The 16,125-nt window shown below is 42.3% G+C and overlaps 1 protein-coding gene across 4 annotated transcripts in view; it reads left to right on the forward strand.

The window, feature by feature from the left end:
- Window positions 1-15,914, forward strand: part of LOC148032940 (uncharacterized) — a 34,845-nt gene extending 18,931 nt beyond the window's left edge. The window contains exon 3 of one of the 4 annotated variants that reach the window (XM_087683622.1): window positions 15,318-15,914. In XM_087683622.1, coding sequence (XP_087539748.1) covers window positions 15,318-15,686 — 369 coding nt within the window. In that variant the 3' untranslated portion in view covers window positions 15,687-15,914. The remainder of the gene's footprint in view (window positions 1-15,317) is intronic. The other 3 variants (XM_087683623.1, XM_087683625.1, XM_087683626.1) reach the window with 3 other exon arrangements.
- Window positions 15,915-16,125: the final 211 nt, after the last annotated feature.

Consider the following 16,125-nt stretch of genomic DNA (forward strand, 5'->3'; position numbering starts at 1 on the left):
AGATACCTTGAAGTAGACTTTCTGTGGTGGGATAATGCTTAATGAAGTGCATATAAAATGCGGAGAGACCAAGGAAACCACGTAATGAAGTAGTGGTGGATGGAGTGGGTCAGTCCTTGATACATTGCACCTTCTGGGGATCAGCTTGTATGCCGTTTTTACTAACAATGTGTCCCAAGTACTCCATAGATGTCTGCATGAAGATACACTTGCATTCCTTAGCAAAGAGTTGATGCTCTCTCAATATATCAAACATCCTTTTGACATGTGCCAAGTGCTTCTCTTGTGACTTGCTGTAAATGAGGATGTTTTTAAAGAAAACGAGCATAAACTTGAATAGGAAGGGGTGAAGAATTTTATTCATGAGGCTCTGAAATGTGGCAGGGACATTAGTCAACTCAAAAGGCATCACTAGAAAATAATAGAGTCCACGATTAGTTTTAAAAGCTGTTTTGATCTCATCACTCTCTCTCATATAGATTTGATGGTAAGCCGAGTGCAGATCAATCTTAATGAAAAAGCATGCCCCTTTTAACTCATCCAACAAGTCATCAATGCGTGGGATGGGATGTTAGAAAATGGCAGCTAGCTATGGAGAGAGAGAGGAGAGACAATGACGGCAAGAGAGTGAGCTGAAGCAAAAAGAGTAGAGTATACTTGCTTGAATGAAAGATAGAGTGAAAGTACAACTTATGTTTAGGTCAAGGGTTGACCTAACCAGCCTTCCACCAACTAACTAGAGTTAGGTTTATTTTACTCTAGAGCCTAGTGTCACTACTTTAAGTTTCTAAGACACTAGGTGTACACACCTTACATTGACACTTTAATAAGTGTCCACACCACACAAATCACATTGGGCAACACCCATAGAATCGGCAAATTCTAACACCCCCCTGCAATGCCAATGTGATAAGTACAAGGATGATCAATCACCAAAGGGTAACAAGTTTAAGGACATTTTGAAAAGCCTCGAACTTCTCGCGTGGTAGTGCCTTGGTGAAAATGTCTGTAACATTTTTCAGTGTGGGTACATACATCAAGCTGATCTCTCCTGCATAGCATCTCTCTCTGACATAATGGTAATGTATCTCTATGTGTTTCGTGCGAGCATGAAACACAGGATTTCGTGCTACTACAATAGCATTGCAACTATCAGAAAGAATGGGTGTAGGACCCTCCAATGGTAAATGTAGATCAGCCAATAATTTGCTCAACCATATACATTCCACTGTTGCCGTGAAGGCTGCCCTGTACTCAGCCTCACAAGACGAGGTAGCCGCTGTAGGCTGTTTCTTGCTTATCCATGAAATGCATGAACGGCCTAGAAAGAAGCAGTGTCCACTAGTAGACTGTCTAGTGTCTGCATCACCAGCCCAATCTGAATCACTGTAAGCGTGTAAGTGCAAGTTTCTCCCCCTAGGAAATAATAATGCATGTGACTGAGTACCTTGTAAATATCTGAAGATTTGCTTAACAGCTTGCCAATGTATGGTCCGTGGGCTATGCATATATCTAGTCACCTGAGATACTGCATACTGAATGTCAGGTCGTGTGTTGCAAAGATAAATAAGACAGCCAACAGGTTGGTTGTAAATTGCAATATTAGACATCTCTTCACCATCATGCATAGACAACCTTACACTTGGCTCCATAGGAGTGCACATAGTTTTGCAATCTTGCATACTAAACCTATGTAACAGTTTATTCACATATTGTGACAATGACATGATGATACCATGCTGATTTTGGGTGAATTGAATCCCCAAATAATAGTGTAGGCAGCCCATATGTGATATAGCAAATACATGTTTTAATTCAGCCTTAAAATCTGCAAATTTTTCTTTTGTAGGTCCAGTGATCTACATAAAGAATGATAATCAGCAAGTCCCCCCTCTCATTCTTAATTTATAGAGTGGGAGTAGTTGGACTATTTTTGAACCCTTTGCTAGCCAAATAAGCATAAATTTTAGAGTACTGTGCACGAGGAGCCTCTTTGAGACCATAAAGAGCTTTATGCAGCTTGCATACCATGTGCTCTTTCCCTTTAACTACAAAACCTGAGGTTGTGACACATAAACATCCTCATGCAAATCCCCATTCTAGAATGTTGTCTTAATGTCCAACTGATGTACTTTCCAGCTATAATTTGCAGCCATAGCAATCACATATCTCATCGTACTCATATGGGATGTAGGAGCAAAAGTTTCTTCATAATCTATGCTCTTCTTTTGTGCATAGCCTTTTGCTACCAATCGTGCTTTGTACCTGTCAATTGTACCATCAGCCTTGCGTTTGAGTTTAAAAACCCATTTTGTGCCAATGGCCTTCTTGCCAGGTGGTAAATCCACAAGATCCCATGTAGAGTTAGTGGCAATAGAGTCTAACTCATCCTGCATGGCCTGCATCCAATGTACATCTTGTTGAGCTTCGTCGGGGCTGCTGCCCCCCCCTCAAAGACAACATCAAGGTGTGGAAACCAAGATATGACTCTGGAAGAGAGTTCAATGTGATATTTACCAATTTAGCATCCTCAATTGACCTCATCAACATGATTTCTTTCTCTCCATTTGCTACTTGAACTTTCAGGGGGTGTTGTAATTCCGTAGGGGTGTGTTTCAACCGGTCAATGGCTAATTTATTGACAAAACTGAGTACTACCACTGTCTACAAGGATAAAGACATACTTCCCATGAATACTGCCTTGAATGCGTAGGGTGTTGGGGCTTCAAGAACTTGTCCAAGCATCCAAGGGGATGGAGCAAAGGGAGGTGGTAGTCAGGTGGGATGTGACATTGCTGATACCAATGAAAGATGATTCGGGAAACACAGAAAGAAAAACGATGAACCAAATCCTGAGCACGAGTGTCTATTTTCCTCCCAACCACGCCTAGATAAGTGTGGCACCTCTCTCCTCGTTTCCTCTGCCAGCTGTCAACTTTTCTTGAGTCCTACTATTCTTGGACTCTCTTACTCTCTAGGCTCCCCTTAACCCCGTTCGGGCGCCCAAGAGCCCGGACGGTCATTCTCGTGCTTGTTCCCCTAGATTTACCTTAATGTCACATTAAATGTCACTTTAATGTCACATTCCATATTTATGACCTTAACATGACATTAAATGTCACTTTTAATGTCACATGGGATGTCAATTCAAGTGCCTGAGATGGATAACTGCGTGGGTCAAAGGGGAACCCATCCTCTGGGTCATAGAACTGCTCGTGATCCACATCCTCAACATGCTCGTCATTGTCAACAAGTAAGTCATTCTCATCATTGTGTCAATCTTCCATTACAAACACAGGCCTTTTTCCTTCCATTCCTTCACAACATTTGGTGAAATGAACCATTGGCCACTGGAGCCATCGGAGGGTGATGCAGTGGAGTGTCTATTTTCAGCATACTTACACTAATCATTAGAGCCGAATGCTATCTCAAAAGTGCATTGTTTTCTTTTGCGGGAGGGGGGGGGGGGGGGGGTAAGTGGGTATTTTGGGGTTGCTATTAGGCGTGGAATTGCCTCTAAAACCACCTCTATATGGGGCCGATCTTGAAGGGTACGGGGATGTCCATAACCTTGCTGAAAACTTTAATTCTTACGGTACTTCCTTGCATATCTTTCAGCCAATTCAATTGCATCAAATAGTGTGGTAGGCTTTTGAGTTATGACATCCGCCGATAGGCTCGATTCCAACCCATAGATATACTTATGCAATTTGGCATAATCACTAATGCTCTTCATATACATGGTCAAGTTCATAAATTGATTTGTGTACTCTTGTACAGTGAGATTATGTTGGTCAAGAGTGTATCATCGTCTTGTCAACTGCTCTTTTTCCACGGGGGATACAAACACTAGAACCATATGCATTTTAAAGTCTTCCCAATCAATGAATTGATGATTCTCTTGATTGATATAATGCCACCATGTGTGGGTAAATCCTTCCAAGTGGAGAGAAGCAAATATATATTTTTTAATCATCAGTGCGGGGGTAGATATGGAAGTAGGACTCTAACTTGGAGGTCCATTCGTCCAAGTCTAATGGGGAGGGAGATTGCCCATTGTACTTAGTGAGTAGAATCTTGTCACGGAGATCATGAGGGCCTTGCTGCCCATGAAACCCTTGCTGTCCATACATACCATTGCCTTACTGCCTATGATTGCCATGCTGGCCATTAGTACCATACTTTCCATGATAGGGCTGATTCATATAAGTTCCATTGGGGCTCTGAGGGAGAGTAGGGGAGCTTCTACCAATGGTGGGAGAGGGCCTCATTGGAGAGTTGGCTACATGGTTGATGGGGGAGCTCAACAGAGGCTCATCATGAGCATTAGAGGGTTCACCAAATTCATAGGTAGAAGGGGGAATATCCTTAGATCCAAGAATGCTTTGTGGACCATGCAATGGTTCTAGTGATGCCCTGTGGACCATGCAATGTCTCTAGTGGTGGGGGGCATCGAGACTCGTACTTGGATTCATTTGCCTTCTCTTGGGATGAAGTTGTAGCTAGCTAAGCTACAAGAGTGGTGAGCTGCTCCAGGGTTGGTTGAGTCCTAGAGTTCGAGTGGGCCGTTTGCTCAATTGCTTTATCAAACTTGGACATCATTTGGTGGTGGTTGGTGACCATGTCATTATATCTCTCCATGTGACGAAGCTCATGCTGACATAAAGTGTGGTTGAGCATACTGTAGGGATTTATATTGGGCACTTCCTCATTCTTATCACCATGGTAATCTTGTGCTGAGCTAGGTTCATCGTTCATGGAGGTACGGGAGTCTTTAATCTCCCTTTGGAGTTCTTCGTGGGCCTTACTTTTGCCTTTCCGGCCAGCCATTTGGATGTAGTCCACAGGACCCACTGTTAGTAAATGGGGTGTAGCTTTTGGTGGGAGACTGTAATTGGTGAGATTTTTGATTCAAATTGAAGGAGAAGAAGTCCTCTTCGAGATGAGCTATTAAACTTTGTGACAAAAAATGATTAGAATTTTTTGCAATTGGATTTTTGTGTTTGCCTTGGAGTGGTCTACAACCTGTCCACAGTGACCTCAGTGCACAAAAATGGCCATAACTTTCAAACCATAGTTCTGATTGGGGAGATATTTGATTCAAATCGGAGCAATGAAGCCCTCTTCGAGACGAGCTATAGGGTTCACTCCTAGGTGTAATACAAAAGTTTCTGTTATTGAATCTTGATGACTGTGACTAAAAACACTGTTTGTCCTTTGATGCAAATGCACTGTATGAATGGCTCATAGACTGAGGGACCCGAGAAACATCATAAATAGCATCCTGAGCATACTGGTCACAATCCCAAGCACATTTACATGTCCATCTGCTCTGTTATCACTGCATAAGTGGAGCTTAATGCCATACATCACTCTTGATTGCATGCACTTCAAGTGTCATACAAGGGAAACATAAGCACTGAAAGGATGCCCAAAGGGGATTATTTCATCGGGAGTGGTGGTGACCATAGGAGAGTACTTGCATGTGTATACAAGTATCGAGCTTCGGATCATTGGGAGGTGGGCAAAGTTCCCCTTGGTCCAGGTTGTGCACCCCTTCAAGGTCTTAAGTAGTAAGGGAGGGTCATCTTTCTTTTGGCTTACCACCTCGCCTGGCATCGGCCTTTTTACTTAGTGGGAGTATATATGGCAAACATTTTTATTTAGCAATCAGCATAAGATGCATTAGAAAGGAAGCATTGGGTCGTTTCATGAGATGCAAGGATGAACAAGAGCTTGGATAGGGATTACTTTGGTAGTCCAGTGACTCACTGGTTGCTACTTACCCATTTACAAAGGCTTATTACTCACTTTTGGGATTAATCCAAAGCACACAAGATCAAGGAGTTAATGTTAGCAAATGCAATTGATTTAGGATTAGTCATGATGCAGTAGGAGGCAAACGGGGTATTAGTTTCAGTGGCTCATGCATACAATAAGGGATTGAACTAGTGAAGCCTATGCAACCGTAATCTCTCCAACAAAAGAAATTAAGCTCAGCAAGTGGATTAAGATGAGAGATTAAGATCAGATTGATATACCTCTTTAGTGTTGGGGGAAGATAGTTGAAGTATGATCCAGCATGATGCCAATTGCTCCATCAAGCAAGCCTGGTTGGTTGGAACACTTCAATGGATGAAGCCTTTAAGCATTTGAATTCTTCCATTGATGATGGGGGCTTCCAAGCTTGTACCAAGCTTAACTTTCAGTGATGGAAAGCTTCAAAGAGAGCTTTCATGGCTGTCCCCAAGAAATCTCTACTTGATGAGCTCCATGTCTTAAATCTAGTAAGAGAGGTCAAGAGTGGCTGAAGGAGCTCTTAGGGGTTGAGATTTCAAGGGTGGGAGGGCTTGGGCTGAGCTTTAATAGCTGAGATAGCTCCAGGTGAAGAATCCATGGCTACCCAAACAATCGAGCTGTTGTCCAAGATTTGTTCTAGGGCCAAGAATGCCAAGAGGGGAAAAGAGAGAGTGCTGAAGGAGTACCCTAGGGTGGCCAAGCGTGCCAGAGAGTAGCAGAAATGCAATAGGAGGGCTAGGGCAGCCAGTGCAAAATGCACCGAATATTGCGGGGGTTTCCCTGCAAGCCTCAAGGGGCAGCAACCCCCCACCCCACTGCTTGATCTTAAGCTGAGGTGCCAAGGAAAAGGTTCTAATGCTAGATGGTGGTTGGAGCAAGTTCTTGGAGATTTTTGGGGCTGGCAGCCATGGCAGCTTGTAGGAGAAGAGAGGAAAGGAGGGCAAAGGTAAATAGTAATTGAGAATTTTGCCCTTTTCCAACTCCCGAGTCTCTCAACTTGGCCTGGAACCCTTTTTACATGAAAAGGAGTGATGACCTGCTAAGTTAGCCATTTTACCTCTAGATATGTCTGACTCTCCAGCCATAGCTCTTGCTTGCTCCAAAAAGCTGAGACTGTGGTCCTTCCTATTGTACCTGTATCTGTAACCTGAGTAACTAGGGTTTGGGATTTAAAAAGGGAGAGAGAGAAATGAAGAAAAGGACCTAAGCTTAATGCTCTGATACCACTTGTAACGAATGAAGATGAGAGGAGAGAGGAGAATGAGCTGAAGGGAGAGAAAGAGAGAAAAAAGAAGAGAAAGAAAGACTAGAAGAGGAGAGAGAGACAAAAAAGAGGGAAGAAAGGAGGAAGCCATAGAAGCTGGAGATGAAGGTGAAGAGTATGTTCTTAATAATAATTGGTTGCCCTAAACTGGGACTCTTACACCTTATGTACCGCGGTCAGTGTGATTGGGTGTCTAACCCCTAGTTCCTATGTATCCCGTTCGTTACACTATCCTCCTTGGATACATATGTAAATACGTCACCTCCTTGATTTACCATGATAAATGTTACTGATTAGAGAGCAAAAGAGCTATCCTCAAGTTGGACCAACTTAGAAATCTTAGAATTTTTAAAAATTACAGCAAGTACTTTGCTATAATTGGCAAATTTAATCACACTCTATGAAATTACATAAGCGCTTAGCAGCATTGAAAATGCAAAAGCCCCAAAATTTATTGTCCCAAAATGCATGAAAGCAATCTATTTCATACTGTCACAGATGTACATTTGTCAGTCTTTGAGCTGATTGCAAAAGCCCCAAATGTCTGTCCTAAAATTCAAAAAATCTCTACAGTAATTGTGTCCCAAACACGTGTTGGAAAATGAGATTGCTTGCCCGGGCTAGATCTACTTCCATAGAATTAAATTTGAATAAAAAATTGATAATTTTTGCATGTTTGTTACCTTTGATTTGGGTGGCTGAGCTGGCCGCTCAGGTGGTGGCTTTGGTAGCGGAGGCAACTGAAGTCGGTGCAGACCAGGTTGTGTCAGGAACTGACGGGTGAACCTGCAGCGGCTCAGCTGGCGAACTAGGAAGCAGAGGCGCAGGTGGTGTACATACGGGGCGGCAGGCACCCGTCTGGAGGAGCAAGTCATGTAGGCAATGGCGGGCTTAGTCAGACAGGCGGCGGTGTTTGTCTCAGGTGGTGGTGGCTCACAGCAGACTGATGGATGGACCTGTGGCGGCTTCGGCAACGTTGCAGGCTGGCAGCTCTGCAGTCGAGGCGGCTAGAGCTGGAGGTGTTAGCATTGGCGGATAGGGCAGTCCAAGAGTAGCAGCACGGGTGGCACTGGTTGCTGACAGACGACATGGTGGTGGTTGGTGGCGGTGTAATCAGATGCTGCAAACAAAGGCAACAGCTCACCAAGCTGAAGTTGAAGGAGGGCAACTAGTCGTGAGCTCCGAGTAGAGATTGAGTTGACCTTTGCTCTGATACCAAATGTGAGAGGAAGGACAGATCGAAGCTCAGCTAAGAGTACAATTGATAGTGTAGAATGTGAGAGCACGATAGTCAATGCAGTAGTCTGAAGCATAAGGTGCAAATACGAAGTACAACCCTTAAACCTTAGGGTTGTAAGAGGGGTGTTCACACTCGAAGAGTGTAAAACACGATAAGTGTCCAAAACTGTGTAACATAGGCACATAAAATAAAAGATATAAATACGGAAAAAAAACCTCTCGTACGGAGAGTAAAAAGTGCGGAGTGTCCTACTAAAGGACACTAACACTCCTCTGTGAGGGTAGGCATGAGTCAAATCCAACACCACTTCCACCGCAAATGCTATGTCAGGGCATGTAGCAACCATAGTTTACATCAAGCTACCCACAGCTGAAGCATACAGGATCTTGGTTGTTTTAGCCTTCTCATCATTAGATGTAGGGCTGTCCTGTGCACCGAATTTCACATATGGAGGCAATGGTACACCAATTGCTTTCCCCCTCTCCATATAGAAATGCCACAAGATCTTAGATACATACTTTTGCTGTGACAAATAAAGATCTTTCGATCAGTTCTGAAGTATACACATGCCAAGAATATGATTTGCTTCACCAAGATCCTTTATATCAAAGCTACTATGTAGGTTTTGCTTCAATGTGTCTGACGCATGAACATCCCTACCACCAATCAGCATGTCATCCACATACGTAATCAGAATAATAAGGCTACCATCTGCCTGTGCCTTGGTATACAAGCAGTGATCCACTTGACTTCTCTTAAATTTCTGAGATTGCATGAATGTATCAAACTTATGATACCATTCATGCGGTGCCTGTTTCAGCCCATACAAGCTTTTGTCGAGTTTACATAGCATCTTTTCTTGCCCTTTAGCCACAAAACCTTCTGGCTGTTGCATATATATGTCCTCATGCAGATCACCATGTAAGAAAGCAGTCTTTACATCCATGTGTATGAGTTTCATATCCTCACATATGACCATGCCTAATATGGTTCATAGAGTAGTCATTTTTCTTTAGAGATTCCATCTCTGACACCATAGCTTTATGTCATTTTTTACTGTCCACTCTGTCCATTGCTTCCTTGAAGCACGGTGGTTCACCACAATCTATCAACATGTTGTAATCAACAACATAATTCGCACCAGGAACAAACCTATCTGGGTGTTTATTATTATTGGTTGACCTATGGACCCAATGATCAATGTTTGTTGGTTGTCTAGCTTGCAAATTTGCATTAATAACTTGTTGTTCAAAAGGTTCAGAATGCTGTTCTGCATGTTCTGGCTATTCCAATGGCACATTTTTTGGTTAAAACTGTGGTATATTATGGGCAACTTCTTGCTGATCAATTTCAGCATCATTCCTTGCATTTTTAGGGTCATTTACAACAGGTATTTGCTGCTATACAATGTTCACTCTTTGTTGTCCTACATGTATTTCTTCTCGAAATAGAACCCTTCTCACTTCCTCTGTCTTTTCAGGCTATTTATGCATGCGATCTTCTTGGAAGATTGCATCATTGTTGCATATAATTTTCCTTCTTCTAGGATCCCATATCTTACACCCCATTTATTTCTTGTTACCATATCCTAGGAAAATGCATTTACAAGACTTTGACTACAATTTGCTACATTGTTTTTTGCGTATGTGTACAAATGCCTTGCAGCCAAACACTCTCAAGTGTGTATATGAAGATGGCTTGCTCGACCACACTTCTTGGGGGACTCTCCCATTCAAAGACTTGTTTGGTGACCAATTTATCAAGTGTATGACTATCATAACAGGCTTTTCTCGAAATCTATGACGTAATGTAGCATGAGACAACATGGTACGGACCTTCTTTTGAATAGTCCTATTCATATGCTCTGTGACACCATTTTGGGGCCGACTATAAGGGGCAATGAGCTCTCTTTTTATCCCTTTGTTGTCACAAAAGGCTTGAAAGGCTTTGGACACATATTCCCCACCATTGTCAAGGTGAAGACACTTTAATGTCTTGTTGGTTATATTTTTAGCAAGTGCAAGGAATTTTTTAAATTTATCCAAAGTCTTATCTTTACGATGGATCAGATAAACCCATACTTTGTGTGTGGCATCATCAACAAAAGTGATAAAATATTTATTTTTCCTTAGAGACAACCCTAGCATCTCACATACATTTGAATGCACCAACTCTAAGGGTGAAGATTTTAATGAAAGAGACTTTTTATGTGATGTTTGAGCATGCTTGCCAATACAATGATCACAATGGTCAAAATCAACATACCTCAAACACGGTACAATAGCCTTCATCATCTAGTTGCCCTGTGCTTATCAAGCTCTTCTTGAGCTAGGGTACATGCCTCACATTATGCAAAGTGAACACTGAACCATGCTGAAATGCCAACTGCACACTGCCAATCCTTGCAATGTCACATGCATTATTGTCCCCCAAGTGGACAACACCATGTCTATCACTTCATCATCTAGTTGCCGTACGCTTATCAAGCTCTTCTTGAGCTAGGGTACATGCCTCACATTATGCAAAGTGAACACTGAACCTTACTGAAATGCCAACTGCACACTGCCAATCCTTGCAATGTCACATGCATTATTGTCCCCCAAGTGGACAACACCATGTCTATCACCACTGTAGTCAAAGAGCCAAGCCACTCACAGTGTGGTGTTTCATGGAATGAGGCACCTGAATTAAGAGTCCAAGTGCACATGTCACCATCAAAATCTGCAATCAATGACTGTGCACTAAAAGAAGAAGCAAAGAGTACATCATTGCCGCAGTCACTATCGTGGTTGACTACATTGACTTCCTCTATCTTTACAGTGCTCTTCTTTGCATGTTACCTGTTATTTTTCTCATCTTTGTTATCATCAGTGTTTTTTCCTTTCCCCTTTTCTTTCTTCCACTTAAAGCAATCCCACTTGAAGTGCCCTTTCTTGCCACAATGATGGCACTCCACATTTTTACCACTAGACTTACTGCGTGCTTTGTTGTCAGAGTTGCTTTCTACTAAGATCTACCTCTAGTATGTAGGGCATTGAGAGACTTGTTTGCTGAAATATTTTGCTTATTGGGCTCCTCCATGAATAAAGAGCTCTCCACATATGAATATAGTAGCATAGCATAGCATTGGAATTACTCATTGCTGTCCTTAGTCCCAACTTTCAGGCAAAGTGCATAGCAAAAAGGTTGCCTTGAACTCCTCATCAATGTGAAATTCCAAAGCAATTAGCTGGCTGAAAATAGAGTTAAACTCATTCAAATGTATAGACATGGCTATACATTTCTTCATATCCATTAAATTTTTAAACCAATAAACCTAGCTAGTTGCACTTTTCTAAGTATATAACTCCTCAAGTCGTTGCCACATATCATAAGCAGATTTCAGTTTCTCCATGTTCAAGAACAAAGTGTCTGACATTGAAAGCTCTATGGTAGAGTGTGCAAGCTCATCTAACTCATCCCACTCATTTGGATCCATGATTGCTGGTTTTGCTCTTTTTGTCGTTATAGGTTTCACTTGTTTCTTTTGCACCAAGACATGATATCAATGCTTTTGTCATATAGCAAAGTTGTGTGCACCCTCAAGCTTCTTAATGTGCAAAAGATTGCTGCTATCACTGCTATGAGCTATGACCTCAAAAGTGATTTAAAAGTCAACAAATGTGAGCCCAACAAATGACCAAGGTATGAAGCAAGTACTAAACAGCAATGAAAATTCAAGTAATTGCAGAAATTTCAGATCTGCAAATCAATTTTTAGAGGCATACAATGTGTGTTATAGCACACCACAAGCAATTGCAGCCATCAAACGTAGCTCCTGAATGGATTGCACAACCCAAATTTGCCAAAATATCGCAAATTTTGCAAAACCCCTAAATTTGTCCGGGGTCCTATGTGCTCAATTTGCATAGGAATTGCATTGCAAGTACATACCAAGACCAAAATTGACCCAAACTTTGCAAATTTTGCAAGAGGCCCAATTTGTACGGGGTCTAATGTGTCAAAATTTCAAGAATTATACCCGTCCCACTGCAATTTCTACACGTACATGAAAAGCATCTATTTCTGAGACTTGAGTGTGTGCAAGAATCCACAAATTTTACATAGTCAAGTAAAATCTTCACACATATATCTAAATCCTCAATTTCCAGGAGCAAATGTGTGCCAAATCTCTGATATTTGTCGAACTGTGCTTGTGCGTGCGTGACAATCCGTAGAGCACCAAGGAAAGAAGGAAAAAAGAAAAAAAAAAGAATTTCGTAAAAAAAAAAAACCACCTGTTAGTAGATTAGGCCGCATGCGACTTGCGTGTCTCTTGTCTACGTGTTGCTAGTCTATGTCGCTTGCCCCTTGCGCTAATGCCGCCTACTTGTGCCTGCTCTCGACTGCTGAATAGTCCCGTGACCTGATGTGTCACAACTCGGACAAGCTTCGGAAGCTTGGTTGGGATGGCCTTCAGCTTTGATACCAGTTTGTGGTGGCCTATGTGCAGTGAAGGTTCGATGTTCAGCAATGGGAATGGTAGAGAGAGAGAGCGAGCAATAGTAGAGAGAGAGAGAGAGAGAGAGAGAGAGAGAGAGAGAGAGAGAGTGAGATGCACGATGTGTGGGTACAAAAAGTTGTACCACTATTAGGTTTATGTGATAGTTATATGTAAAGGACTAAAGTACAAGTGTATAAAAGGCACGGTGGCTCTTTATTCCCAACCCTTTATTCCCAACAAGGTGCTTTACAGGTAGTGAAGGCTTCTCAATCTCCTTCACAGCGGGATGAGCCTATCACCATTTCTCGTTGGTATCGGTAGCTCGTGCAAGATTTAGGGATTACTTAGTTTTCTAAGACGCCTCTTGGCCTACACAAGCCAATGAGGTGACAGGGTTGGCGGGATAGTTCACTCTGTGTGAACTATGCCCTTATGTCTGAGATTCTTCACGATCATGAGCCTACTATAGTTGATGAGGCTCTTGCACAGGATGTTTGGCTCATAGTTGTGCAAGTTGAGCTCAATTCTATCCAGCGGCACCAAACTTGGGATTTGGTTCCTCATCCGACGAAGCAAAAGGTGATTAGTGTGAAGTGGGTCTTCAAGTATCTTGTAGATGAGACCTTGGACGAGCGTAAGGCACGACTTGTTGCCAAGGGATTTTCTTAGAGGGCAGGTTTGGATTATTTTGAGACTTTCACACTGATAGCTTGGATGTCCACTATTCTATCTTGGCTTTGACTGCCCATTACCATTGGCTTGTTTATCAGACGGGACATGAGATTGACTTTTTTGAAGGGCATTTTGGAGGAGGAGATTTATGTCTCATAGCCTCCTGGTTTTCTTGTGCAGGGTAAGGAGGACCATGTTTACAGTTTGTGGAAGGCCCTTTTTGGCTTGAGGCAAGCTCCTAGGGCTTGGTATCAGCAGATTGATGGATTCTTCTTGGACAGTGGCTTCTATCGATTGGATCATGCCTCCAACCTTTATTATAAGGTTGTAGAGGATAGATGTATCTTGGTCATCTATATGTTGATGATCTCATCATCACAGGGAGCAATACATTGGAGGTTGATTATACTTGATAAATGTTGGGCTAGGAGTTCGACATCACGGATCTTGGGATCCTATGCTTTTTACTTGGGTTGGAGATTTATCAGATAGCACAGGGCATTTTTATCTCGCAGTACATGTACATCTCCAAGCTTCTTTCGAAGTTTGGTATAGCCGAGTTTCGGCCTATTTCATGCTCCATGGACCAAGAGTCCCAAGCGTTTGGCAGCAAGAGATCCCCTTAGTGATGCCAACCGTTACAGGTGCCTTGTTGACTCTTTGATTTGGTTGATCCAGACGTGTCTTTTGCGGTGGCTTTGTTCAGCTCTTTCATGAAGACTCTTACTCAAGCTCATTAGCGCACCGCCTTGTGCATTCTGCGCTACCTATAGGGGATTCATATACCAAACACGAGATAGTCGTGTACAACAGTGAGTCACTGGCTGCGTGGGCATTGGCACTGGCACCCTCTCTCCACAAGGCATGCATTGGATCTGCAAGTGATAAATAACTGAATGTGGAGGAGCCTGAATAAATAGGCCATAAAGAATGCAAATAATGCATCAGGTCGGCCAGCATAAAATGCCAAGATAGTCATCATAATGACCACTGAAAAATGCCTCAATATCTCAGTAATACCAGGCATAGGCCAGACTTACACATGAGCTGACTAGACTGCTAACGTGTCTTTCTTCTTCTAAGAATAGTTAAATAACTTTTTTGATGTGTAATCTGTAGCCCTGTAGCTCAGATTCTGTGTGCCAGAGGTGGTATCATCTGGGACCCACAGGAGTTATCTGCCAGCATTGTGAGCTGGTACCTGTGTTGCATCAGAGCCTTGCAACTTATCATATAGAGCCCACAGGAGTTATCTGTCAGCATTCTGAAAGCTGGTACCTGCATTGCATCAGAGCCTTGCAACTGGACAGGGCTCTAGCTAGATTTGCAACTCCTTTTTTTACTCCACTGTAATTTTGCAATTGCTAGAGAGGTCTCTGCTGTTTTTAGGTTGTCACAGAAAACAAGAGTCCATAATCAGCACAGAGTGTGACTCCAACCAGGCTGTTGGATTCATTTATTTTTTATGTGACGCCAAGATTATGCAAGAAGAAAAACTACAATCAACAAGATGGCATGATCATGAAATGCTTGTACAATGTGCATGTGTGGGCTGAAAGCTTGAAATGCACATGATCTTTCAACTCAAAGTGGGACATGGGCTAGTTGTTTGATAAATGATTTGTTTGAGTAGACTAAACAGTTGTATCAAGTTGGGCAAATAGGAGTTTGCTACTTAGTTTTATCTCAAGAGTTGGTGGTATTTGAGTTGAACAGTGATGAAATAGCCTGGGATTCTCATGTTCAGGATAACTACATGTGCTTTATCTTTTGTCTTTTTGAGAACAGTAATTCTTCAGCATACTAGTTTCTTTGACTATCCAAGTGGTGCTGTTACTGATATGCTCAAGGTTTTTCAGCAGCAACAAGCCCAGCTGGAACAGAATGTATCAGGTAGAGAAGCTGCAGTGCCTGAAGTTGAAGGAGGAGCTGCCCATTTGCAAACATTTGAACAACGACAGCAGTCAAAATTGGAAGAATTTTCTCGTTATATGCACGATAAGTTTATGTCTGGTGGAAGTTCAGAGAATTCTCGACCATCTATCTCAAGTGTAGAGTTGGAGTCCAAAAAGGATGATTTCATGCGCCTCATGCAAGAAAAGTTCTTATCTGGAGAAGATACAGAGCATTTTGACTACGTGAGTATAGATCATGATGCTGCTTTGGATGATTACTGGTTTGATGAGGCATCTCAGGATGCTCAAGACAAGTATTTTGAGGAGGATTAATAGCCTTCTAGGAGAATGTGGGGTCTTTACTCTTGTAATCTTGCTGTACATGGACTGTACATTTGTCTAAAAGGAATGACACATCAACATGCTAATCTGTGCTACATAGGTGGCCTATCTTAAGAGGGGACAGGTTTTAGGCTTGCTAGTTGTGAAAAGCAGCCAATCGGCACTCGTTGTGCTCATCATTTTATACAGGGAACTAACAAAGAGTTAACTATTAGTAGAGCTGGGGATGTGTTTCGATCAAAGAGGTTGGAGCTTAGCTTTATCTTGATTAATCCTTCTGAAATCAGTGGGTTCATAGACCTAAATTGCCCCATGTTGGAAGAACTACTTTTTACTAGCATGGAGTGTGTCATCTGCATTTTAGTCTTACACAGCAACTAGTTCGTGATCAAAGTAACATTCTCAAGCGCAACTAAATTGCAGCATCTCT

Source organism: Lygodium microphyllum, chromosome 8 (assembly GCF_053477565.2).
Source record: "Lygodium microphyllum isolate KBCC chromosome 8, Lygodium_microphyllum_v1.1.10, whole genome shotgun sequence".
Lineage (NCBI taxonomy): Eukaryota > Viridiplantae > Streptophyta > Polypodiopsida > Schizaeales > Lygodiaceae > Lygodium > Lygodium microphyllum.